Source organism: Entelurus aequoreus, linkage group LG12 (genome assembly GCF_033978785.1).
Source record: "Entelurus aequoreus isolate RoL-2023_Sb linkage group LG12, RoL_Eaeq_v1.1, whole genome shotgun sequence".
NCBI classification, from domain to species: Eukaryota; Metazoa; Chordata; class Actinopteri; order Syngnathiformes; family Syngnathidae; genus Entelurus; species Entelurus aequoreus.
In genome coordinates this window covers 17,084,978-17,112,535 of record NC_084742.1, presented here as the reverse complement: position 1 = coordinate 17,112,535, position 27,558 = coordinate 17,084,978, and the positions used below count along the sequence as shown (strand labels likewise).

Here is a 27,558-nt window from a genome sequence, read left to right as displayed (position 1 = left end):
ATGCCCTTCTGTTTAGATTGACCTTTCAACCGGAAGTACAAGTGCCGTTCTGTCTTCAAATTGTCCATAGCATTTTCTCATACGGATTCTTTATTCACCACTACAAGCTACGTTTGTAAGTTTTACAATATACCTAAAACAATTCTTACTTACTAAACCGTCCCATGGGGGATGTCTGTAGGGGTGTTTTTGTCCGGGCCCTCTACTCCTCCTACTTATAGCAGACGCAGTCACACATATATAAGACTTTGGGGGACTGTCCTGCGGGGAGGCATGGCGGGGGGATGAGGATGCCTACTATGGGGCTCCAGTCCTCCTGTCTTGTCCCCTGCTCGTCCATCCCTCAATCTTAGCTGCATATTAGACACTTAGGATTTGGGGGGGTCGGCTTGGTTGGGACCCACCATGACCTTGATGTCCCCCAATTTTAATCGCATTATTAGTTCCCACAAGCATAGATATCTCACTCACGCTACAGAATACACATCAATAGGGAATGGAGGTCGGCCGTAATGGCCGACCTCCTAATTTTAATTACACAGTAGACACTCTGGGGGCCTTGTACACATGCATGGGGGTGTTGGGGTTCGGGAGTACGGCGCACCCCTCATTGCCTCCTCGGCCGGCGCGGGTTGCGGGGACTGCGGTCTGGTGGCCTGCCATTCCCGGGCAGAGACCTCGCTGAGGGTGTGAGGCTTTCAATCATTTATTATTTTTTAAAATTAATTTATTATTTTAATTTTAATTTTTATTATTTACTTATTTTATTTTATTTTTTTAATTATTTGTAATTATTTTTTAAAATCGTATTATTTATTTGTGTGTGGTGTCGCGCGGGTCTCGCTTCCTGTTGGGTGGGGTCCGTGCCCGTGTGGCCCGACCTTGCGCTGTGGGGTCTCTGTTGGTGACCTGATGCGGTCTGGTCTAGATGCTGTGTCTTGGTTGTTTGGGCGGTGGTGTGTGTGTGTGGGTTTGGGTTGGGGTGGCGGGGTTTTTTGGTGGAGGAGGTGTTAATGTCTCTTGTTTGCATGTTGGCGTTTGGGCTGACGCTGGCTGGTCTCTGTGATCCTGTTGGCGTGTGGTTGCCGGTCGCAGTTTTTTCGATCGCTTTGATTTGATTACGGGTATTGTTCATTAACAGTAGCGCTATCTCTATTGGTATTTGTATTGCTCTATTTGTAGTGTAATAATGGTCATTGTCATTTCTGTATTATTTTTTATTTTCACTAACTGCTTATTTGCTATCACTTTTAACCATCATATTTGTACATGTCGTATTTGCTGATGTTTCTCTATTGTTGTTGTTGTTGTTGTTGTTATTGTTGTGTTTGCTGTTGTTGTTTTTGTCTCTCTGTCTACTCCCCCTCTTGTCCCCACAATTTCCCCCTCCGTCTTCCTTTTTTTTCTCTTTCTATCCCCTCCTGCTCCGGCCCGGCTGCACCAAATGATAATATAAATACATTTAGTAAAGTCAAATACAAATAAGGCAACAAGAGAAGTATCCTACACTTCTCTTTTGTAAAGTAAATCTGAACAGCCGATATGGGCATCTACTTCAACTATATGATTTGCCTGAGAAGCTGGACAGGACCAAAAAAATAAAAAAAAATAAAAAAAAAGTATCAATTTACAATAGCATTCTTTTTGCATTGTTTCAGTTTTGTAAATTTACCAAAACGCCACTGTGGAGTTATTGAATCTGCACAACAAACCTCTCCTATCTCTCGCTTCCTTGTTACTATGGCGGCCGGTGCTGCTGGGCAACCGTTGTGCAATTAATGATAGATAATTTAGTTAAATGTACGTGTGTATGTAATGTAACAATAATCCCTGCTGTGCCAGTAATGTATGTGTAGCGCCGCGTCTCCAATTACATATCTCACAGTTATGCTCATTACTGCCGCAGATCAGCTACAATCAAAGCAAATTATTATTTATATGCACGGCGATGGATGGGTATAATAATGGACAACATGCTGCGGAGATGAGAATTAATCACCAAGCTGCACTTCCATCAGCCTCGGCTTAGTAGCGAGCTCGCATTAAACACACGTCTTTTACTCTGGCTGATGTTCTGCGTCCCGACGTGTGACACGGTGGCGTTGCACCTGACATGGCGCTCAATCCCTCATATCATGAGGTGGCTTAGCTGCTGAAGGTGGAATATTGTATTCACTTGACATCCTCAAAAGGTCAACAGGAGTAAGCCATCCATTGCTGGACCGTCAAGGCTTGACAAACGATTGGGAAGCAATCAATTGTTTTCATTTTTTCCTCTGCTCGAAGGGTGGTGACCTAAAGGAAGCTGATATCTTCCACTCTTTTACCCGCTTAACGAATAGAAAACTAGCACGACGACATGCTAATGTAATTTCAGGGGCCCGCACTGGGAAAATATGAACCTTCTATCACAACAAAAATCCACAAAATCATCCCCAAACGACAAATGGAGTGAGATTCCCAAGGCAAGAGAAGTTACCGTCTTTGGAGAGGCATCCATTCCAATGTTAGTACAATCAACAGTAAATAGAGTGCACTTATTTTACTGCATTACACATTCAACTATCAAGCATTTTAGCTCTGAGCCGCAGTTCTGCACTTTTGTTGTGTCACTTATCGGATATCTTTCAATCGTTTTTTGTTAATCTCTTTTTTTTTGGATGGTGACTTGAAGGAAGCTGAGAATTACCAAACAAAAGTCCACACTAATATCTACAAATTATAAATGGAGTGAGGTTTCTCAATGCTAGAGTTGTTAGCAACTGCAGTACCGTTATAGAAATGTTGACGTATTTATGTTTCACAACATTCAATAGAAATTTTACAGTCAAGCAGGTTAGCTCTGAACCTCAGTTCTGCACTTTTATTGCTTGTTTTATATCTTTCAATCATTTTTATTCATCTATGCTGAAAGGATGGTGATTTAAGGGTAGCTGAAGACTACTAGACTGTATACAAATCCACACTATTACCTAAAAATAATGAATGGAGTGAGGTTCTCAATGCTACAGTAGTTAGCAACTTCAGTATCATTGCAGAAATGTCGACGTGTTTGTATTTCACAACATTGGACAAAAATGTTTGAGGTATATCTTTTGCATTGAATTGCACTTTTGTAGTGTCTTGGATCTGATATCCATCAGTGTGTGTTTAGCTCTCTGCTGAAAAAACGGTTATTTAAAGGAAGCTAACATCAGGCAAGCAACCAGAAAATTAACACCGTTGAGGATAATCATATACAAATCCACACAATCATCTACGAATGATAAATGGAGTGAGGTTTCCAATGCTTTAGAAGTTAGCAACTTCAGTACTTTATGAAAATGTTGACTTGATAAAAATGTTGACAGAAAAAGCTTGAGTTATACTGTTGAATTGGATCAGCGCATTTGATTGTCAATTAGGTGAGCTCTGAACCTCACTCGTGCACTTCTGTTGTGTGTCATTTTGGATATCAATCAGTTTGTTTTTTCTGTTTCTCTGCTCAAAAGGGGGTGACTTAAAGGAAGCTGAAGATTACGACACAACAATCCACACTACTCTCTACAAATGATGAAGGGAGTGAGGCTCCCAATGCTAGAGTATTTAGCAACGCCAGTACCTTTGTAGAAACTGTTCACATTTTCCAACATTTAAGATAAAAGGCTGCAGTTTTTCTGTTGCATTGGATTTGTGCATTTGATTGTCAATCGGGTTAGCTCTGGACCTCAGTTATGCACTTTTGTTGTGTCTCATATTGGATATCAATCAGTCATTTTTATTTTTTGCACCAATCAAAGGGCGGTGACTTAAAGGAAGCTGAAGATTGCCATACAAAAATCCACATGATGATTTACAAATGATGAATGGAGGGAGGTTCCCAATACAAGCTAGAGTAGTTAGCAACTAAATTAGAAATGATTCATACTTCACAACATTTAACACAAAAGGCTGCAGTTTTTTCTGTTGCATTGTGAATTTGACTGACAAGTAGGTTAGCTCTGAGCCTCAGTTAAGTGTGGTTTATTTTCAACTATAAAAATAATTGTTAAATTCTATTCATTGCTTTCTTACATGTTTTCTGCCATCATTCATGTTAAAAGGTGTGCGTTTTCACCTTCTGAAGCCGTGAGATGCTTCCTAATCGGAGTTTGGCCGTGAACAACAAAGACTTTTGGACATAACCACCATAAAATATCGTTCTATGACCTTTGTCTCTTTCGAGTCAGACATTCTGCAGCCTCATAAAGCTCTACCGCTTTCAAAGCTTTGGTGCGTGCAAACTATCCGCAGAGGGAACAGACAATGACGGACCATTAGAGAGAGAACAAAAGGTAAAACTTCCAGCTTTGAGTTAGCTCTCTTGCGCCTGCTTGCTCGTTAGCCCGCCACTGCGGTCCCCCAGCGAGAACTGGGACGCCACATCTAAACACCTTCATAAGACAACTAAGCCGCCACCGCCAAATTAAAGAATACTGATACTAAACATCTTTGATGCTGCCTCACACTAGTTGTCGGATTTCCCTTGGGGGGAAAGAAAAAAAAAGGCTTTGAACGATCTCGCCTGTGCTATCGTACACATTTTCAATAATTCACACTTACAGATCTGCATTTGCTACACTGGATATAAATAATTGAGCCTCGTGAGCGCACTTTGAGAGCAACAGCTTACACTGTGAGGTGCGCGCTACAAGCTCTAGTGATATTTGGCCACTGGACTTTGGTTACGGCTACACGGTGGAGTAGTGGTTAGAAGGAAGCTAATATAGTTGTACTTCGGTATTGTTTGCACTTCACGGTGCACTGACTACAATCTCAGTGCATCAAGGATCGTACAATTGTATACAGGTATTTTTAGGAACATGTATTATAACATCTAATAATTGATAATAACAGCCGTCTACCACAGTGATGAAGCTACGTTTGCTGCGTTCCAGTTACCTCGGAAATTGGAAGTCGGAGGTGGGAATGTCACAGCCGAGTTGTGAGTGTTCTAGTTATGATGTCGGAAATCATGATGGCCACATCCACAAAAGCTAATTATGCGCTTGCCTTGTTTGAATATAAACATGGGAAAACATCCACTCTTTCTGCAACCTTCAAACACGGTGGATGAAGCGGAAACACAGACGCTATTGCTAGCGATGTACAGCGTAAATACCACATGAAATAAATGTAGTTTACACTAAAGTGTCGTTACCATATAAAAAAAGGAAAACATGACATTGTATATGGCTGATTTACTGTGCCAAAATAAGAAATTCTAATAATTGATATTACAGAAGCAGATATCATTGTTTACATTTAAAGCAGCCATCTTTGAAACAAACTCAAGGGTGGTGAGAAAGCTCCGACTTTCCGAGTCTTCGAGGGCCGTTCCAGTTGAAATTCCGACGAGGAACTAGGAATATCCAACTTCTTCCTATTACAAATGGGATGCACCATTAGGCCACGTGGCATCGTACCCGGCACACTATTAGTTGATGGCCGACCAATCACAGAGCACTGTCCTGGTAGCTGAATGGCTCAGCCACATTGAGCCTCCACTTTGCTTCAACTGAGCTCTGCCTGTGTGTTTATTTTTCCAAGTCCTACAATGTTGTCCAAATGTTCTGCGCCTTCTAAGGCTTCTGGAACAAGCCCCGAAGGAAGCTGCTTACCATCAGAGAAAAGTTGGACCTCCTCATTGCTATGCTATAGGAATGTAGCTTAGCTACGAGCTAGTTGGTACTACCTGCCATTACAAGGTCAGGGAGTCTTCCATTCGCTACATAAAGGAAGAGGAAAAGAACAACGAAGGACAACAGCAACAGTGTCTTTTAAGAAGACAGCGCCATCAACTCTCAATAACTTTGTTCCTCACGCGAAAGAAGACACAAGTGAATAATGCACCCACAGTCTTATCATCCATCAAGCAGCTAATTCCTTCGCGTTTTCATTTCCTGTTTGTGTTCTCTTATTTTGTTCCATCCTTGTCCTGTTTGTGGTAAATGCAATACCTTTACTCCTGTCTAAGGAGGCTGCATCTTCAGCACAGCCGGTTCATAACTTTACCATTGCGAGTGTAATTTTTCCCCCGATGCATTCGGTTGCCAATTATCCCGTCTTCCTGTTTTTTCACACTTTTTTGAGGAATACCACATTTTCCCAACATTTTAACTAAATAATACAAACACTGGGGTACCGATGCATCTGTCATACTTTTTACCCGCAGCGTCAACTATAAAAGCGACACAACAACGCACTAAAAATTCTAACCATAACAAAACCATCTTCAAATGACAAAATAAATAGACCCCCCTTTTAGACCAGTTGATCTGCCGTTTCTTTTCTGCTCTGCTCCCCTCTCCCTCGTGGAGGGGGGGTGGCACAGGTTCGGTGGCCATGGATGACGTGCTGGCTGTCCAGAGTCGGGACCCGGGGTGGACCGCTCGCCTGTGCATCGGTTGGGGACATCTCTGCGCTGCTGACCTGTCTCCGCTCGGGATGGTCTCCTGCTGGCCCCACTATGGACTGGACTCTCACTATTATGTTAGATCCACTATGGACTGGACTTTCACAATATTATGCTAGATCCACTCGACGTCCATTGCACTGTTCGCCCTTGGGGGGGTGGGGGTGGGGGGTCCTCTCCAAGGTTTCTCATTGTCATCCCACTGGGTTGAGTTTTTCCTTGCCCTGATGTGGGATCTGAACCGAGGATGTCGTTGTGGCTTGTGCAGCCCTTTGAGACACTTGTGATTTAGGGCTATATAAATAAACATTGATTGATTAATTGAAATGGAGTGAGGTTCCAGAGGCTGGACAAGTTAGCGCCTCTGTAGATTGAAACATGCTCAACGATTGCAGTGCATTCAATGATCAAGCAGGTTAGCTATGAGCCTCACTTCTGGACTCTGTTTACGCTTATAGAAGCTAATATCTGTCGTGATAGGCCAGGGATCAACCCAAGGTGGGCAAGTGGTCAAGAAAAATGGACAACCTTTCTCCTTGCAACCTCCCCTCCAATGCGAGCCTAGCATCCAAAGACAATGCTTCATGGTGTGCTAAGAACACCGGGGGAGGATCTCAAACGACTTACTCTGTTCTTGACCTGCTGTTGTGGTTTCCCCTCTTCTTCTTCGCTTGCATCGTCCTAAAACTCCTGGAGTCATGGTCCCAGGCCCGGACACAGCATGGGGGCCTCCTCAAATTGATAATGGCTCAGGCTGGGATCATTACTATAAAAGCTTTTTGTGAGCATCATCATTATTATCTATATTATTATTACATGAATACATATGAGAATTCCCGGACCCAAAACACTTAATGAATGTCTGTGTTCTAACTAGGCTAATTGACTAATTACTTTGAAGCCGCTCCTCCCACAGCCAAACTGGACATCAACAATCACTTAGTGTTTATTTTTCAATACACGCTAATTAAAGTGGCGGGACGTGTGGGAGTTCAACACAAATGGGAGGAAAATGGAGAAATTGTAATCATTTTAATGCGATATTCTTCTACCCGACTAATTATGGATGCTAAGAGGAGAGGAAGAAGAGACGTAATTGCTGGTTAACAGATTTGTAAGACTGATAATTGGGTCGCATGACTAAAACTGAGGTCTTCATTCATACTATGTCATGAAAGTGAGTGTTCCCTTCAAGAGACAGTACTATAGCGATTACTATAGGTTAGATCGGTCAGTGTACAGCTTGCATAGCAGTATATATTTACTATTTACTGAAATTGAGTCAGTACACAGTCAGTATTGTCTGAATAGCTGGCAACTCATGTAGAATAATTGTCTTTTCTGGCGCTGCAAGAGTGCGGCGGTTCATTGAGAGAAACATGAATCGCAACATGTACGCTGACATTCAGAACCAGAAATGGGCAGAGTGGCAGTTTTTCCTTACGATAAGGAGCCCTAACACACCTCAAAGAAGATCGAGAGTCTCTTGGACCTAAGAGAACACCTGTTGGACATCCTCAAGCTGAAGGATGGAAGGTGGAGAAGGTCAAAGTGTCTAACATCCATCAGCTCCACCAATGACGTCATCATGGAGGAGTGGAAGAGGATTCCAGTAACAACCTCAATGCCGTGTCCAAAAGGATTAAGGCAGTGGTAGACACAAATGGCATCTACACTAAATATTGACACTAATATCGACACAATTTAGACATGTTCAATTTGCCAGCTATGTCGGAATTCATTTTTCCTCTGACGGAACCACAGCTTTCCCCAGTGCTGGCAGCAGTCATGCTGCCCAAGTAGCGATGGGTACCTTTCACACACTTAAAATTTCACAACTATATGGTGCTAATTCCTGGTACCTAGGAATCGACACCAGTAATCAACAGTACACATGCTTGTGTGTGTTCATGCAATAATAAAAGTTGATTTGTTTAATAATAAAATATATATTTTTAACATTTAACATTGAACTGATCATGACAAGTGTGCTGTCCAGTTATTACCTCTGCCAGGAGGTTGTCTAATCCCTGTTGGTATTTAGTATGTCTATTAGTTAGTCAGTTAGTTAGTAGGGCTGTGAATCTTTGGGTGTCCCACGATTCGATTCAATATCGATTCTTGGGGTCACGGTTTGATTCAAAATCGATTTTTATTTCCAATTCAACACAATTCTCGATTCAAAAACGATTTTTTCCCGATTCAAAACGATTCTCTATTCATTCAATACATAGGATTTCAGCAGGATCTACCCCAGTCTGCTGACATGCAAGCAGAGTAGTAGATTTTTGTAAAAAGCTTTTATAATTGTAAAGGATAATGTTTTATCAACTGATTGCAATAATGTAAATGTGTTTTAACTATTAAATGAACCAAAAATATGACTTATTTTATCTTTGTGAAAATATTGGACACAGTGTGTTGTCAAGCTTATGAGATGCGATGCAAGTGTAAGCCACTGTGACACTATTGTTCTTTTTTTTTTCATTTTTATAAATGTCTAATGATAATGTCAATGAGGGATTTTAAATTACTGCTATGTTGAAATTGTAACTAATATTGCTACTGTTGTTGATAATATTCATTTTTATTCCACTACTTTTGGTTTGTTCTGTGTCGTGTTTGTGTCTCCTCTCAATTGCTCTGTTTTTTGCAGTTCTGAGTGTTGCTGGGTCGGGTTTGGTTTTGGAATTGGATTGTATTGTTATGGTATTGCTGTGTATTGTTTTGTTGGATTGATCAATTTAAAAAAAATCAAAAAATCAAAAAAAAAAAATTCAAAAAAAATAATTGATTTTTTAAAAATGAGAATCGATTCCGAATCGCACAATGTGAGAATCGCGATTCGAATTCGAATCGATTTTTTCCCACACCCCTAATAGTTAGTAACATAACTCAATAATCTATTGTCAGATTTCCATTTCAGGAAATGTCAGAAAGGGGATAAACAATTGATTAGATTTTGGAAAGTATCCCCATCATTTCTATGATGTTCCCTTACGTTTACTTTGACTTCTCTGTGTGTATGCTCGTGGGGCGTGGTTATTTACAGCTAGAATTCACCAACTCGAGGATTTCATATATATTTCATATATATATATATATATATATATATATATATATATATATATATATATATATATATATATATATATATATATATATATATATATGAAATACTTGACTTTCAGTGAATTCTAGCTATATATATATATATATATATATATATATATATATATATATATATATATATATATATATATATATATATATATATATATATATATATATATATATATATATATATATATATATATATATATATATTTACATAGAAAAAAAATAAAAATACTTGAATTTCAGTGTTCCGGTGGCTATCCATTAGATGGTAGTATTGTCCTGTTTAACTTCTCCGTTCATGATGAGTGTATCATTTCGGCCACCGTGTTCAATGGAGAAGTCTGTTCTACAAAATTTACAGGCAACATACACCTTCCCCTTCAAACTGTCCTGGATGAACTGAAATTCTTGTTTCCATTCGTTTTGGAACTTGCAAGCGTATTTCTTCATCTTGCTTGTCGACGGCGTCGCCATGTCTGTAATTTCGTCGTTCTTCTGCTTCGTCTCCTTGTTGTGTGCGCAGTTGTGCACTCTACTCTCTAAAAGCCCTAGATGTTATGACGTCATTGGGCAGGCAAGCTGTTTATATTGTGGGAAAGCGGACGTGAGAACAGGCTGTCCCCACTCAGTCTCAGGTCCGCATTGAGCTGGAGGGGGCGTGGCCTCCAGCTCCGGCTGAATACCGGGAGTTTGTCGGGAGAAAATCTCTGCCGGGAAGTTGTCGGGAGAGGCGCTGAATACCGGGATTCTCCCGCTAAAAACTGGAGGGTTGGCAAGTATGCTTACATCTCTCAGTATCATTTGTAAGTATGCATTCATTTCAGTTTATCCCAGGTGTGTTGCCGTAGTCAGGAAGTAGTCTTTGTAACTGAACTACTGTGTGGAACAATTTCCCTTGTGGATCAATAAAGTTTGTCTAATCTAATCTAATTGCCATTTATTTGAATGTGCTGGTCTTGTCTTTTGTTGAGTCGTACAAAGTGTTTATACTGTAAGTATTGTACTTATTACACACCAGCTGTTTGATTGTAATGTGCATCTTAGTTGTAGTTTTATTACCATATTTAGAGGTGTTGAAATCGGCATGTAGAATCACTAATGCTAATCAGTAGCATGTATATGGCATATCCAACGTACATTGGCATCGAGGTAGCGTATTTTGAAAAGTGGAGCCTTAATTTCGTGTACTTTCTATCAGACAAGCTTGCTTTATTGGGATGGAAAATTACAACCTTACTTAGAGACGGCTTGCTATATACGCCTGTTTGCCTGCCAAGTGTTTGAACCGATGCCGAGTTTGCAACAGGACATAACCACCATGTTTGGCTGGAGGTATGACACTGACTACTCTTAGGTACTGTATATATACTCTATATTCCTTTGAGAAAGTATATACTGTGATGTGTGCATGTGTGTAGAAGTCCAACCTGGGTCTCGGACATGACATAGAGGTAGTGGTAGTCGGAAGAGAAGGCCATGTCGCGCAGGATGGGACCGCTTTCCACCGCCTGCACCGTCTCGTACTGCAGGGCCCGCGAGGAGCCGTCCACTCGTATCTGGGGGAGAGAAAAACACAATTAGAGACCTACAAAAAGCACGGCTGTGGCGAGTCGACGACGACAACAACGACAACAGAGGGTTGGCTGAAGGATAATCTTTGATGCAAACCATAAATAATTTATGGTGTTCAACACAGGAAGTGAACAAACTATTAGTAATTGCTGTGACATGAAGAAAAGGGTTGCTTTATGTTTCTTCCTTCTCGGACACCCGAGCTACTTTCGACACTCGTGCGCCATAGTTGTGTGAAACACAGCCTTGTTCAACGCGCTCCTCTGCGCTGTGGGTGTCAAGGGAAAAAAAAACCGAGATAATTGGACGGGAAGTAGATGGCGGCGAACACAGGTGAGTCCCTTTATGAGTAATTACGCTCTCTCAGTCAGCAATTTTGGGTGCCGTCTCAGTCATAATCAGGACCACATCCTGACGTTAGCGCCTCAAAACCATTAAGGCAGCCGCAGTGGTGGCAGCCAGCATTATCTGATTCCTTTTTAGCGCCAACGAAGGGGATTAGCCGCTCTATGCTAAATGGATTACAATGCTAATCTCTGCTATCACATTAGCGCAACACAATAGGGGCCGCCAACACCCACTTCATCTTGCGGCGGGAAGGTGAGACATCCGCATGCCTAATAATGGTTCACACAAACACAAACATGTATGGGAAATATTGGCATCGTATAGAGCAGTGTTTTTCAACCACTGTGCCGCAGCACACTAGTGTACCGTGAGATACTGTCTGGTGTGCCGTGGTAGATGATGTCATTTCACCTAATTGGGTTAAAAATATTTTTTGCAAACCAGTAATTATAATCCGCAAATAATGTGCCGTTGTTTAGTGTCGGTGCTGTCTAGAGTGCGGCAGAGTAACCGTGTAATACTCTTCCATATCAGTAGGTGGCAGCAGGTAGCTAATTGCTTTGTGGATGTCGGAACCATGGTTTGTCGTGATCACAATATGCAGACGACAGTGGGAGGCAGTGTGCAGGTCAAAAGGTATCTAATGCTTCAACCAAAAATAAACAAAAGGCGAGTGCCGCTAAGAAAAGGCATTGAAGCTTAGGGATGGCTATGCAAAACAAAACTAAAACTGAACTGGCTGCAAAGTAAACAAAAACAGAATGCTGGATGACAGCAAAGACTTACTGTGTGTGGAGTAGCAGACGGCGTCCACAAAGTACATCCGTACATGACATGACAATCAACACCAAAATAGGAAACGCTACACACAGGAAAACACCAAAAAACTCAAAATAAGTCACGGCGTGATGTGACAGGTCGTGACAGTACACCTACTTTGAGACAAGAGCTATATTGATGCATGGTTGGTTATGGTTTGAATTTATATCCAACAATTGCGAGAACGACTTTTTACTGTCAATATCGGCTGCTGAGTTTCATTTTCTTATGTTTTCTGCTAGTGGTGTGCCTCGGGATTTTTCCAATGAAAAAAATGTGCCTTGGCTCAAAAAAGGTTGAAAAACACTGGTATAGAGTATGTGTGTGTGTGTGTCAGACGATATCAACTATATCGTCCCCTAGTGGCAATGACGACACTAACATTAACACTTGCTTGTTGATGCCAACAGAAAAACTAATAGTTTTCCAAGACTTTCAGTACTTAAGAGGCTAACGCCCCCAAACAGTGCAGAATGTGTCACAGACTGACTTGCACTCGTGCAGATGGTTATTTTTTTCACATGAAACAAATAAAACGACTATTTTATCTTCCTCTCTGTGGCTAGCAGAAGGCACGCTAGAGAAGAGGGGAAGTAATTCCGGTGTGAAAGCCACAGGATTGCACTCTTGCTGCGCTGCAGATTTTGGCAGCAAAAAAAAAAAACCCACATTGCAAACGAAGCGCACTTGCATGGAATCAATTTGCCACAGGCTCCAAATGCAAGACTGAGAACCCAAACAATAACTGAAGCAGCGGGAGATGAATGCTGTGTGGCAAAAAGGAGGGACATAATTGTACAGTAATACTAAAACTAATAGCCTCCTGAGAACCAGCTTTGCAGTGCTATTTTTCCTAAAATTTGTATCTGACATAAAGAAATGTCCACTGCAGAGGATGCTGGTTCTCAGAATAATATGAGCACATCCATGTTTGGAAAACCAAACTTGTTAGATACGCAATGACCACAGCGACAGGATATGAATTCTGGGTTAAAAAAATGGAAGGATATATTGTAGCGAGTGTTGTCACAATAGCAGAATTTCAGTAGTCGATACAATATCTATGAACTGCCACGATTCTCAATACTTACTCGATACCACAATAAAATAAAAAAACTGAACAAATGAACTTTTAAGTTCAGTACTTTGTTAAAAAGTGTTTCAACGTGTCAAGTATTAAAGATCACTGTGCTTCAACATTTTTTTTGCACATAATTCAAATATCAGAATGACCTGCTAAGACGTAACTTATACATTCAAAAAAGAACAGCAGTGTTCTATAACCTCTCTCTATATCAAAACAAATGATACTGTGCTTTTAAATATGAGCATTCATAAATAACAACAATAGACGGATATTTTACATTTTAAAAAGAACAGCAGTGGCATGGAGTCTTCAAGTATATAAAACAAACAATATTCATTTTTAATATTATTTCAATATGGTTGCAATGTGATGTATTTTGTAACGAAATAATAATGATAAAAATCATAAAACATATTTAAGATACATCTTTGTGTTTATATTCATTATTAGTATCAACATTTCAGCCCTTTCTCATTACGTTAGGCCTTTTTTGCTATATTTTTACTGTTTTTTTTGTTTTGTTTATTGTATTACTCCAATGTGCCATAAAAAAGAGGTGCGTTCAGCAAATGGCCCCCAGGCCACACTTTGCTTTCCTAGTGAAATAAGTAAAGCAGTGGTGTTTAAACTGTTGCCAAACAACAGAAGAGTGTCTCTAAGCTGTGTTTTTTCCAGCACTTATGGAAGTGATAAAGGTTGGCTTGCACACCTCAGGAGCTTTTCTGCACACTCCCTAGGCTTGTGGTGGCGGATTCACGCTCTCACTTGCGTGGCAAATCTTTTGGTAACCGCTGGTATATATGATTAGTGAATAAATGCAAGATATACCTCTTTTTCATTTTGAAAATGTACCTCTACTGGCTAAAAATAGCGACAAAGTGGCTAAAGTGCATCCCAGATCTTTTCTGCTTATTCTCTGAGTTATGCTACACTGACACACATCTATTAGCATTTGTTTATGAGCAAGGGCAGATCGGAAGTGCCAAATCCGCATTTGTGACAGACTACCACGAATAAATAAATATATGGAAACAATCAATTTGCCAAAGAAAAGTTGTTGTGAAATATTCTCTACTGGTGATACTGAAATGAGCAGGTATCGATCTATTTTTTGAATGATTGATCCTGTTTTACCCCCAAATTTGTATCTCTGACAAAAAATACACACAAAAAAGTCCACTGCAAAGGACGTTTGTTTTTGATTGGATATGAGCACATTTTTGTGTGAAACACAATAATTATATGGCAATATTTGAAATAAGAACTTGACCCTTCCTTTGTATTGTGTGCACACATGTACTATAAGTCATACTATAAGTTTTATATAGTAGGGTTGCAGGAAAATGGCCCAGTTAAAACCATAAATGCGAGGGTTAAAATTATTTTGTATGATTTTCCGCTAAATGGTGATGTCACACTGCATATTTGCATGACTGGTGTTCATTCACACAACAATGATTCTGGCACCAGCTCGCTTTGGCAGCAGCGTAGTATCCTCGCCCTTTTTGTCAAAAAAAGAGCGAGTGACTGTTACGAGCGTCTTTGTCAACCAAACTTAGCTTGTCAGTCAGGTAGACGACGGTGAGGAACACCAGCTGTGACGCATCAACGGCGTCTCTCAACGCGCTCTACTCAATCAGACGGTAATACAATGGTAGATGTCTGATTGGGAAAATGTGTTCTACTCCATGAAAAGTTTGGATCAGTGTCAGTCACGTTAGCTTCAGGGAAGATGGCTGCATGATGTGACACTAATCTGAGAGTATTAGCGCATGGATGTGTCACACAAAATGGCCTATTATAATAATAGGGTGTGTAATTTACATTGTTATAATAGAGACATGCTGTAGTGTTTGTTGAGGAAGTCATTTGTTTACATTTTAGGGGGAAAACAATCTTAAGGTTACTATATATATATATACTGTATATATATATATATATATATATATATATATATATATATATATATATATATATATATATATATATATATATATATATATATATATATATATATATTAAGATTAAAGATTAATCTTTAATCTTTATATATATATATATATATAAGGTTAGCGTGATCTAATCTTATATATATTAAGATTAAAGATTAATCTTTAATCTTAATATATATATATATATATATATATATATATATATATATATATATATATATATATATATATATATATATATATATATATATATATATATACCTGTATATAAGATTAGATCACGCTAACACAAAAAATAAGTCCAAATATTACATGGACTAAAGTCATAATAACAGATAAAATACTTGTAAAGTAATAGGTCATAAGAAACCGTAATATTAAAAAAAATTGTTAAAATGTCAAGGTGGAAACGTCATTTTAGGAGAAAAAATTATCATAATGTTAATAGAAACGTTTGAAATATTAGGAGACAAATATGAAATATTACCAGAAAAAAATTGCAGCACTACAAAAATAAAGTTATATTAAGAAGAAAAAAATGCCTAAAGTTAAAATAATAATTAAAATATTACAAAAAAAAGATTAAATATGACAAGAAAAAAGATTAACTATTACCAGAAAAAAAGCAATAAAGTTATAACATTAAGAGAGTAAAATGTCTAATGTTAGAAGAATAAATGAGGAATATTAAAAGAAAAAAGATCAGATATTAATGGAAAAATCACTGCAGCACTACACTTAAGAATAAGAGAAAAATGTATAATGTTAGATATATTACCAGAAAAAAGATGAAATAGTACTAGAAAAAAAAACATTGCAGCATTACAGCAATATTGTTATGATACTAAGAGAATAAAATGTCTGATGTTAGAAGAATAAATGAGAAATATTACAAGAAACATACTGTTATATTTGTAAACAGCAACCAAATTCATATTTTATTTTACTTTTACTTCATGTAGTTATAATAGAAGGTGTCACACACACACACACACACACATGCACACACACACACACACACACACACACACACACACACACACACACACACACACACACACACACACACACACACACACACACACACACACACACACTTCTTATTAACATCTTCCCACTTGTAAAGATTGTTATGATTTACTGTTGAATATTAAACATGGTGGACAAGTGAGGGGGCTAGTTTGTGCTTCACTGTTTGTTTTATGTCTTCAGCACAGCAGGAATTTAATGAATATTTTCCTTCCACACTTTTTAAAAATGAAAATCTCACTGCAGCAGAGCCTAAACTAGACAACATGACCTTTAGGCTTCTTGGTCTTATTTAGAGCAGGGAGCCTGTGAGAGGCAGAGAAAAAACAATTTCAGTATGAAGCTAACTTATGTTTTTCCTCACAGGTGTCCATCACCTGTCATTTGGGATGTGACACGGCGTCAGAAGGCGCCGCGGGGGAACCGCCGTCTTGTTGACTGACCGCCGTGGCATTAAAGGCGCGCTGGCCTGCAGGTCTGCGTCAGGCCTGCTAATCTAACCTTATCCACCGCCGCCCTGCTGTGACGCTGAGGTGGGAGGCGGACTAGATGTTCCTCCGAGGGATGGCGGTGTCGGACGTGAAAGGGGACAAGTGTCTGGAGGCTTCCCGTCTCCTTTCTACAGCCGCCGCCTCCTCGTTTTCAGGAGGTGAGTGGCAGGTCTCCCTGCTATCGCCGCCCTGCAGCGATAGGGGAAGTTCTATCTCAAATATGTCCTCCTGTTTTTGGCAGAACCACCTGCAGGCTCACACACACTTTTTTCCCCCAACCTATCAAATTGATGCTCTTTTATTGCGCAAAATGCAACATTTGGCGTGTTTTCTTTCCACGTTTTACGCTCCAAGCTTTTGGAAAGCTCATAAAACGTTTAGCTGGATGAGTTTAAGGTGGATAGGTCAGTCTTCAGGCTCATTATTTTCAGTATACAAGGAATTGTATTGCCTTGAATGGAAAAGTGGCCCCCACTAAGATGGCAGCTTTGTAGGCATGTTGCTTAGCATATGTGCTACAGTGAGCTGACATACACTGTATGGCCAAAAGTATTTGGCCACCCATCCAAATGATGAGAATCAGGTGTCCTAATCCCACAGGTGTATAAAATCAAGCACTTAGGCATGGAGACATTTGTGAAAGAATGGGCCGCTGTCAGTGATTTCCAGCGTGGAACTGTTATAGGATGCCACCTGTGCAACAAATCCAGTCGTGAAATTTCCTCGCTCCTAAATATTCCAAAGTCAACTGTCGGCTTTTTTGTAAGAACATGGAAGAGTTTGGGAACAACAGCAAGTCAGCCACCAAGTGGTAGGCCACGTAAACTGACAGGGAGGGGTCAGCGGATGCTGAAGCGCATAGTGCAAAGAGGTCGTCGACTTTCTGCACAGTCAGTTGCTACAGAGCTCCAAACTTCATGTGACCTTCCAATTAGCCTACGTGCAGTACGCAGAGCGCTTCATGGAATGGGTTTCCATGGCCGAGCATCTGCATCTAAGCCATACATCACCAAGTCCAATGCAAAGCGTGGGATGCAGTGGTGTAAAGCACGTCTCCACTGGACTCTAGAGCAGTGGAGACGCCTTCTCTGGAGTGATGAATCACGCTTTTCCATCTGGCAATCTGATGGACGAGTCTGGGTTTGGAGGTTGCCAGGAGAACGCTACATTTCGGACTGCATTGTGCCGAGTGTGAAATTTGGTGGAGGAGGAATAATGGTGTGGGGTTGTTTTTTTCCAAGAGTTGGGCTTGGCCCCTTAGTTACAGTGAAAGGAACTTTGAATGTTCCAGGATACCAAAACACTTTGGACAATTCCATGCTCCCAACCTTGTGGGAACAGTTTGGAGCGGGCCCCTTCCTCCTCCAACAAAGCAAGGTCCATAAAGACATGGATGACAGAGTCTGGTGTGGATGAACTTGACTGGCCTGCACAGAGTCCTGACCTGAACCCGATAGCACACCTTTGGGATGAATTAGAACGGAGACTGAGAGCCAGGCCTTCTCAACCAACATCAGTGTGTGACCTCACCAATGCGCCTTTGGAAGAATGGTGTAAAATTCCTATAAACACACCTTGTGGGCAGCCTTCCCAGAAGAGTTGAAGCTGTAATAGCTACAAAAGGTGGACCCACATCATATTGAACCCTATGGGTTAGGAATGGGATGGCACTTCAAGTTCATACGTGAGTCAAGGCAGGTGGCCAAATACTTTTGGCAATATCGTGTATCTACTTTTATATCTATGGCAATATCCACATCCCTGATAAATAACATGGCTGGATACTCTGAAGAAACAGTTAGCTGTTAGTTAGCAGTTTGGATCAACAGCTAGCTGCCTGCTAGCAGCTAGGATCTGGAATTGAAAGCTCATGAAAAGCATTACTGGATAATTTGCTAGCTGCTAGCTAGCAGTGTGGATAAACAGCTAGCTGCTAGCTGCCAAGATACAAAAAGGAAAATTCATAAAAGGCATGACTGCATATGTTGGATAGCTACTTGCCGTTAATCCAAACTGCTAGCTAGCAGTTAGCTGCTTATCCAAATCATCCAGAAATGTTTTTTATGAGCTTTTTCCGAATGCCGAAAACGTAAAACTCCTAAAGAAAAGAGCCCAGACTTTGCGTTTGGCACAATAAAACACGGACAGTTGATTTTCATTTCATTGTTCCTGCCGTTTTTTCAAAGCAATCCACACAATTTCATCAATCCCTGATGTCAAAGTGTGTGTCTTACCGTATTATTCCTCTCTTACCGTCTCATTAGCGCCACAGCGGGATGTTGCGGGCGAAAGGTAATGCCCCCCACCCCCCTCCTGAAGGGCTTTGTTTGGTGCTGACAAATAACCGACTTGGCTGGGGGGAAAAAACTGATATGCACATTTTTCTTTCAGGCCAATTATTTCCTCTCTTTTTTTCACTCCCGATACGAGCGGCTGTTTGCAGCCAAGTAGTGGCTGGGCCTCAAGGAGGAGGAGGAGGAGGGCATAATTTAAGGCACCACCTGTGTGTCTATTAGTGCACCAACCTGGCGGCCACACGAGTGTTCCAACATCGGCACACAAGCTATTACTATATTTGATGTTTTATTTTTATGACTGCTGGGCCAAGGCGCGCGAGTTAAAAAGCTTTGGGAGCCAATAAACAAGTCAACATGTTCATATGCTGGAAGTGGAACCCGCATCAAATCAGGGTCAGCAGTCCTATGTTATAGTGTGGCAGCATAAACATATTCTATATCAAGGGACAATACTGTATACAATTTAGAGTAGTCAGTGTTCATCTATGTAATAAAAATGATTTGCCTAAATAGCGGTCAGCACACGTGAGTAACAAGATCGGCTTTATGTGCCTTACCTCTCTGGTGGTGGCAGCATCGTGTCAAGGGCTGCATGAGTGCCGCCTGCACCAGGGGAACTGCGGTTTACTGACCTTACGTCCAAATTGTGTCCGAAGTGTTAATAGTTAGTGTAACTGTTGCTACACAAGTGAGTAAGGCGATGCAGTGAGGATGTGCCACAGGCGCTCAATTCAGAGTACAAAACAGAGGGCTCCTGTCAGCCATAGAGGATCTTTGACTAGTGTTTATGTAATACGTTCCTATAAACAGTACCTAGTAGAGCAGGGGTGTCAAACGTATGGCCCGAGGGGCCGGATCAGGCCGGCGAACAGGTTTTATCCGGCCCGCGGGATGAGTTTGCTATGTATAAAAATGTACCTGAAATTTTTGAATGAAAGCAACAGCTGTTCTAAATGTGTCCACTGGATGTCGCAAAAGCAAGTCTTTGTATCTTTGTAGATGATGCTACGTATGTACAAAATAAACCACATGATGTTAGTACCAACGAATGAGATTTCTCTACAGAATTTCCCCTCTGGTCAACAAAAGCACCTTGAGGATTCTGGCGGGAACTCTCGTTCAACCCTTTTTCGATTATGCATGCACCTCCTGGTACCCTAGCACCTCCAAAACCCTCAAATCTAAACTCCAAACATCTCAGAACAAGCTAGTCAGGTTACTTCTAGACCTCCACCCCAGATCCCACCTCATTCCTACCCACTTCTCTAAAGTGGGCTGGCTCAAGGTGGAGGACAGAGTTAAACAACTTGCACTGAGCCTAGTCTATAAAATCCGCTACACCTCCCTGATACCGAAGTACATGTCAAACTACTTCCTTAATGTAAATGACCGCCATAACCACAACACCAGGGGGTGCTCCACTAACCACGTTAAACCCAGATTCCGAACTAACAAAGGTCTTAACTCATTCTCTTTCTATGCCACATCAATGTGGAATGCACTCCCAACAGGTATAAAAGAAAGGGCATCTCTATCCTCCTTCAAAACCGCAATAAAAGTTCACCTCCAGGCAGCTACAACCCTAAACTAACACCCTCCCCGGATTGCTAATAATCAAATGTAAACAATCAAATGCAGATACTTTTTCTTTCTCTTATGCCTTCTGATCTCTCTCTCTCTCTCTCTCTCTCTATCTCTCTCTCTCTCTCTCTCTCTCTCTCTCTCTATGTCCACTACTTGATGCCCATACCCCCCCCCCCCCCAGCCCCCCCCCCCGCCCCTCCACACCCCTGATTGTAAATAATGTAAATAATTCAATGTGATTATCTTGTGTGATGACTGTATTATGATGATAGTATATATGATAGTATATATCTGTATCATGAATCAATTTAAGTGGACCCCGACTTAAACAAGTTGAAAAACGTATTCGGGTGTTACCATTTAGTGGTCAATTGTACGGAATATGTACTTCACTGTGCAACCTACTAATAAAAGTCTCAATCAATCAATCAAAAATACATCAGTTGGGGAAAATGATAAAACTACATAAATAACATCCTGTAATTTGATTTTGATATAATTTTTTTATCTCGATAAATTGAAAATGAACACCAATGAGTTGACTGATGAACATGATCACATATTTTATACAGAAAATATAAATAACAACAAATAAAGTATATATACTATTAACCGCAACAGGTAATTGTAAAAAAAAACCCCAACAACATCATGATTTGTACATTTTCAGAATGTGCTTGTTCTATTTTTAAACAAAGAAAACAATCTGAAGTTGTCTTTATTTGTAAGTTATCGTACCGTGATTTTACCAGTCTGGCCCACTTGGGAGTAGTTTTTTTTATTTTTTTTTTACAGCATGTTCCTAAAAACAGCAAAGTTGTCCTGTCACAAATAGAGGATCGATGACTAGTATTTTAGAAGCAGGTTCCTAAAAACAGTGTTTGTTTTACTAGTGTTTATGCAATATGTTCCTATAAAACAGCTCTTACATCATAGAGGATATTGGCTGCCTTGTTGCAGCATGTTACTAAAAACAGCATAATGCTCCTGTCACACAGCGAGAATCTTTGACCAATGTTTATGCAGCATGTGCGTAAAAACTGCACTCCTTTTATAGAGGATCTTTGACTAACATTTTTGCAGCTTGTTCCTAAAAACAGTGTTTCTTTTACTATTGCTTTACTGTTCCGAGATCTTGACTGCCATATTTTCAGCAGGTTAATAAAAACAGCAAAGTGCTCTTTGACTCATGTTTATGCAACAGGTGCATGAAAACTGCACTCCTGTTATAGAGGATCTTTGACTAACATTTTTGCAGCAGGTCCCTAAAAACAGTGCTTCTCTCATATAAATGATCTTTAAATGGTGTTCATGCAATATGTTCCCATAAACAGATCTTATGAGATGGAGGACCTTTGACTCTCTTTTTTGGCAGCATGTTCCCAAAACCAGCAGAGTGCTCCAGTCTCATATACTGTAGATGATACGTGACTAGCATTTTGGCAGCAGGCTCCTAAAAGCAACTTCTCTCATATAGAGGATCTTTGATTGTTTCAGAAAAATGCTCCTATCAACCACATTTATGTCAGAGAGGATCTTTGACTGCCTTTCCCCCAGCAGGTTACTGTCACTCAGAGAACCTTTCACTAACATTTTTTGCAGCAGGTGCCGAAAAACAACTCTCTTGTCTCAGAGGATTTTAAACTAATATTTACGCAGCAGGTTCCTAAAACAGCGAAGTGCTCCTGCTTGACATAGAGCATCTTTGACAAGCACTTTTGTAGCACGTTCCTACAAACAATGTTTCTCATATAGATGATCTTTGACTAACATTTGTGCATTATGTTCCTATATGAATAGCACTGATGTCATAGAGCGGGGGTCTGCAACCTGCGGCTCTAGAGCCGCATGGCTCTTTAGCGCCGCCCTAGTGGCTCCCTGGAGCTTTTTCAAAAATGGATGAAAATAGAAAAAGATAGGGGAAAAAATATATTTTTGTTTTAATATGGTTTCTGTAGGAGGACAACATGACACAAACCTCCCTAATTGTTAGAAATCCCACTGTTTATATTAAACATGCTTCACTGATGAGAGTATTTGGCGAGCGCTGTTTTGTCCTACTAATTTTGGCGGTCCTTGATCTCACTGTAGTTTGTTTACATTTACAACTTTCTTCAACGATGCCAGAGAAAGACATATTTTTATGCCACTCATTCTTTGTCTCATTTTGTCCACCAATCTTTTTATACTGTATGTGAATGCACAAAGGTGAGCTTTGTTGACGTATTGACTTGTGTGGAGTGCTTATCAGGCATATTTGGTCAGTGCATGACTGCAAGCTAATCGATGCTACCATGCTATTTAGGCTAGCTGTGTGTACGTATTGCATCGTTATGCCTCGTTTGTAGGTACATATGAGTTTATTCAATTTCCTTTACTTATGTCGTCTGTACATTTAATTTATATTTGCATGTTTCACGACACATTGTCTTTATGTAATATTGGCTGCATTTCCGATAGTTGTTTGTGCGCCACGTTGTTCCAGACCACAGCAAACGTTACCCAGCTTGCATAGATTGTAATAAACCCATTAGAAGAAGACAGCCCGCCATTTCCTTTAACTTGGACACACACATCTATACCTTTTGGCCATTGTAGGCCAGTAATTTAGAGGAGTTATCTCACCACCTGAGAAGCCTGCGTTTTAGTAATCTTTTCCAATGTTGTAAAAATGGGTAGAATAAATATTACATTTGAACATTTCTGTCAACGAAGATTTGTGTCAGCCTGCCACACATAGTCATTTCGATAGTGGGCTATTATAGCTAATATAGACACTTATATAAGGTGTTGACTTCATTATATCACTTATAGGTTGCCGCTCCAGACAGATTTTTTTTGGTATTTTTGGTCCAAAATGGCTCTTTCGACATTTTGGGTTGCCGACTCCTGTCATACAGGATTGCTGACTGCCTATTTACAGCACATTCCTAAACATGTAGCAAAGTGCTCCTGTCACACATTGAGGATCTTTAAGAAGCATTTTTGCAACAGGTTTCCAAAAAACAGCACTCCTCTCAGATGATCTTTGACAAGGGTTAATTCTGCAGGTGTTCAATTGAGGCCTGGAGGTGACCTTCAGCATAGCACTTGATCATCTTGGAAGCGCGTTAGATCGTGAAAAACCTTCTTCACTGCAAAAACTGAAATCTAAGTAAGATTAAATATCTCAAATGAGGGTGATATTTGCTTATTTTCTGTCTGATAAGATAATTCTTCTCACTAAGCAGATTTGATGTTAGAGTGTTTTACTTGTTTTAAGGGTTTTGGTCCTAAATTATCTCAGTAAGATATTACAGATTGTTGCTGATATTTTATGACCTATATTGAGTAAAACATGCTTGAAACTAGAATATCAACTGTTGCAAAGCTGTGTCATTAACACTCACAAGTATAAAACTACTTTTTTTAAGTAATAATTTCTTACTTCAAGCATGAAAAAAAAAAGTCATGATGCCGAGCGCATGTCATTATGTCAAGATAATGGCACTAGCATTTACTTAATTTAAGAATATTTTGAACATATTGAGCAAAAAGGTCTCTTTTTTTTCTACCAAGAAAAGTGCACTTATTAGTGAGAATATACTTTTTTAAAGGTATTTTTGGGTTCATTGAGGTTAGCTAATTTTACTTGTTTTGGAAAGTCTTGACAAGCCGAATTTTTTTGTTCTATTGGCAAAAATGTTTGCTTAGTTCAAATAAAATACCCCTAATTTTTGTATTTTTTTTTCCTTGTTTTTGAACACTGACTTTTTGCAGTGTTGAAAAAACTGTTTCTGCTTCATAATGTCACAATGCATGAATGAACCGCAGTTCCCCCAAGTCCTGGCAGCCCTCGTGTAGCCCGAGACCATCATGTTACCTACACCCCACAATTATACCCACTAGGGTTGACACATTTTAAGTGGCTAGTACATATTTTCTCTTCCACAAGCTGTACACAGACTACACTAAAGCTCATTCATTTCTACAGTAGTTTTCCTTGAAAAGATGCAACAAAAATGCTGGGAAGTGAGGCCTGTACTCACTTATGTGAGGTACTGTGTGTACAGAGCACAAGTCATAAATATGTCCAAATGTAAGTCCTTGGCTGGAAGTCACAACTTGCATGTTCTCCAACTTTCCAGCAATGATCTCAAGCAAAAAGCAATGCAAGAAAATGCAAAATAAAACATTTTGTGTTGCTTGTGAAAACAATGAAAAGAACCCCGCTTCTAAAGACCGAGCTTCGTTACCCATGACGACCTGGACTCGAACCCTCGCCCAAATCTTCTGATGTTAGCTTGCTGACGAACTTAGAACACTGCCCCCCCCCACCCGTTGTGTCTGATACTGATGATTGTATCTGCATCAGACCATCAATCAGCAGCACATTCAGACAGGAAGCTGATAATGAACTCCTGACATCAAGGTGACGCCATGACTTTGAGGACCCCTCCCCTCTCCATCCATTCAACAACACCGCAAGTTGTCTCTTCCTGCTTATCAGCATGCCTTCTTCCGTGCGCTCAATACTCATTTCCAGCATGTTTACCAGGACAGCAGAGTAGTTCATTCAGGACTTTGATTGGCTTCTCTGAAGATAAAGCTGCACACATGCTCTAAGGAAATTCCTGAAAATACACAACTCAACGCCGTGTGCGTGCGTGCGTGCGTGCGTGCGTGCGTGCGTGCGTGCGTGCGCGTGTGTGTGTGTGAATAATAGATGGAGAGCCCAGACGGTGAGAGCAGACATCAGCCTGGATCCTGTTACCACACACTCTGGAGACCCATGCGCGCACACACACACACACACACACACACACACGCACATACGCACACACATACACACACACACGCACGCACACACGCACACACAATCTTCAGTGACCTTTGTACACTCATTTCTAACATGTCCGTGCTTGGGTACAATTTTACATGCTACACACACAAGCGCACACTCACAAACACACCCAACTGAGCTCCTACTTTTTTTTTTACCGTAAACTCTACTGACTTTTTTTTTATTTCAATTTTTTTTTTTTTTACAGTGCATTATATTTTTTATCAGTGACAGAGCAGAAAGAGGCTAGGAATACATTTTTTGGTAAGATTTAATATGATGCGCCCTGTCATTCAATATTTGACATTTTACATGTGTTTTATTACACAGCATGGGGGGCGCACCTACAGTAGGTAAGGTTGTCTTTTTGCCTCATTCCTGTGAGAATCCTGCGGGTGACGGAAGCATTTGGCCAGCCAAACATAATCCAAAAAAGCTTGATGAAATTATTCAAACTAGGGTTGCTCATGTATGCAGTACTCCCGCCGCCCCGCTAGTGAGGCATATGTGTCACAAGGAAGCAGCAGTGGGGTGAGTAGAAGAAGATTACTCATTCAAACCAAAAGTGGCACTATCGACCCTGAAAAAAAATCTAACTAAATCGCAAAAAAAATATTTTTTAACAGCAACTGGACAACAAAGTATGAATGAGTTGAAATTGCTGACTTTGTGATGTCTTTTGTATTCGTGATCACAGGCAATCAAAGCTGGTTTAATACATGTAGCGCTGAATTTGACCAGTAGAGGCCGATAACGCTATACCTTAGATTTAACCGTGATGAGCCACATTCATAGTGTGCAATGTTTGCTGTGGATGTAGTTTGATTTCTATATGCATATATTGTGTGAATATATTAACACTAAACCTATTTTATTTGGGTAAAATACACAATAGACATGATTTATATGAAATACACAATGGACTTATTTTTGTAATATTTATTTTATGTTGATATTTTCAGTCTTTCAAACCTAAATGAAGGAAGAAGTGTAAAGAAGTAAAACTGAGGAGGAAAATAATTGAAAAGAAGGAACATCAATTCTCAACAAAACTTCTGAAGCTTCTGTTTCTTCATGCTGTTAACTACCTGTCTAGTTGCACACGCTGGAAATGAGTAGCAAGGGCAGAATAATGATTTTTTTGGGACAGTGCAGAGTAAAAGCTGGTGTGCTTACTTTGCAATTAGGTAAACGCCGTCTCAAAGGAATATAAACTGCAGAGACACTTTCTGACAAAACATCCACATTTCAATGTCCAACCCCAGAGCTCTTGAAACTGCAACCTTCTTAATTATGTAGTTGTATGGCCCTACATTAAGGAGTAGGACAAACCAGGACTAGCTGCAATGTGCTCAAACAACCACCAGGTAGCATTTGTAAGCCTATAATACTGTATCATAGGTACATACTAAGAATTTGGTGGCCCAACAAAATATCAAATGTAGACCTGTGGAGACGCATGAACCAAGAGCAAATTCAAAATGAAATCAAAAGCAGAAAGTGGGGATGGATCGGCCATACACTTAGGAAGGATCCGAGAAACATAGCGAGACAAGCCCTGGACTATAACCCTCAAGGCAAGAGGAAGCCAGGGAGACCAAAACTCAACTGGAGGCGGTCCACTCTTGATGAACTGACCAAGATGGGGCTCTCCTGGCAAGAAGCGAAGACCATCGCACAGAAGAGAGTGAGGTGGAGATCCATGGTAGACACCCTATGCTCCCAAGGGGGCCAAGAGGATTAAAAAAAGAATACTGTATCATCTCTTTCTCTTTTGGACTTATCAGGTCTTATCATGTCAGTAGTGCATTCTTCACTTATGCTTTAAGTGAGGGATGAGGTAAAAACTAACCCAGACCCACTGTGCGGACCCCTACGCCAGTGTAATTTTCTATGCCAAGATTACCTGATCCAAAAGCATTCAAAAGTAAGGCTTCATTTTTCAAAATGCCTTGGCTCGATGCAAATTTACATTGCACATGCCATGTACATGCTAATGATTAG

At 40.3% G+C, this 27,558-nt stretch overlaps 1 protein-coding gene across 1 annotated transcript in view; it reads right to left on the bottom strand.

Moving 5' to 3' along the window:
• The window catches only part of plxna4 (plexin A4), a 376,636-nt gene that overhangs the window by 107,056 nt on the left and 242,022 nt on the right, over positions 1 to 27,558 (bottom strand). Inside the window, exon 4 of the mRNA XM_062064905.1 lies at positions 10,981 to 11,109. Coding sequence (XP_061920889.1) covers positions 10,981 to 11,109 — 129 coding nt within the window. The remainder of the gene's footprint in view (positions 1 to 10,980; positions 11,110 to 27,558) is intronic.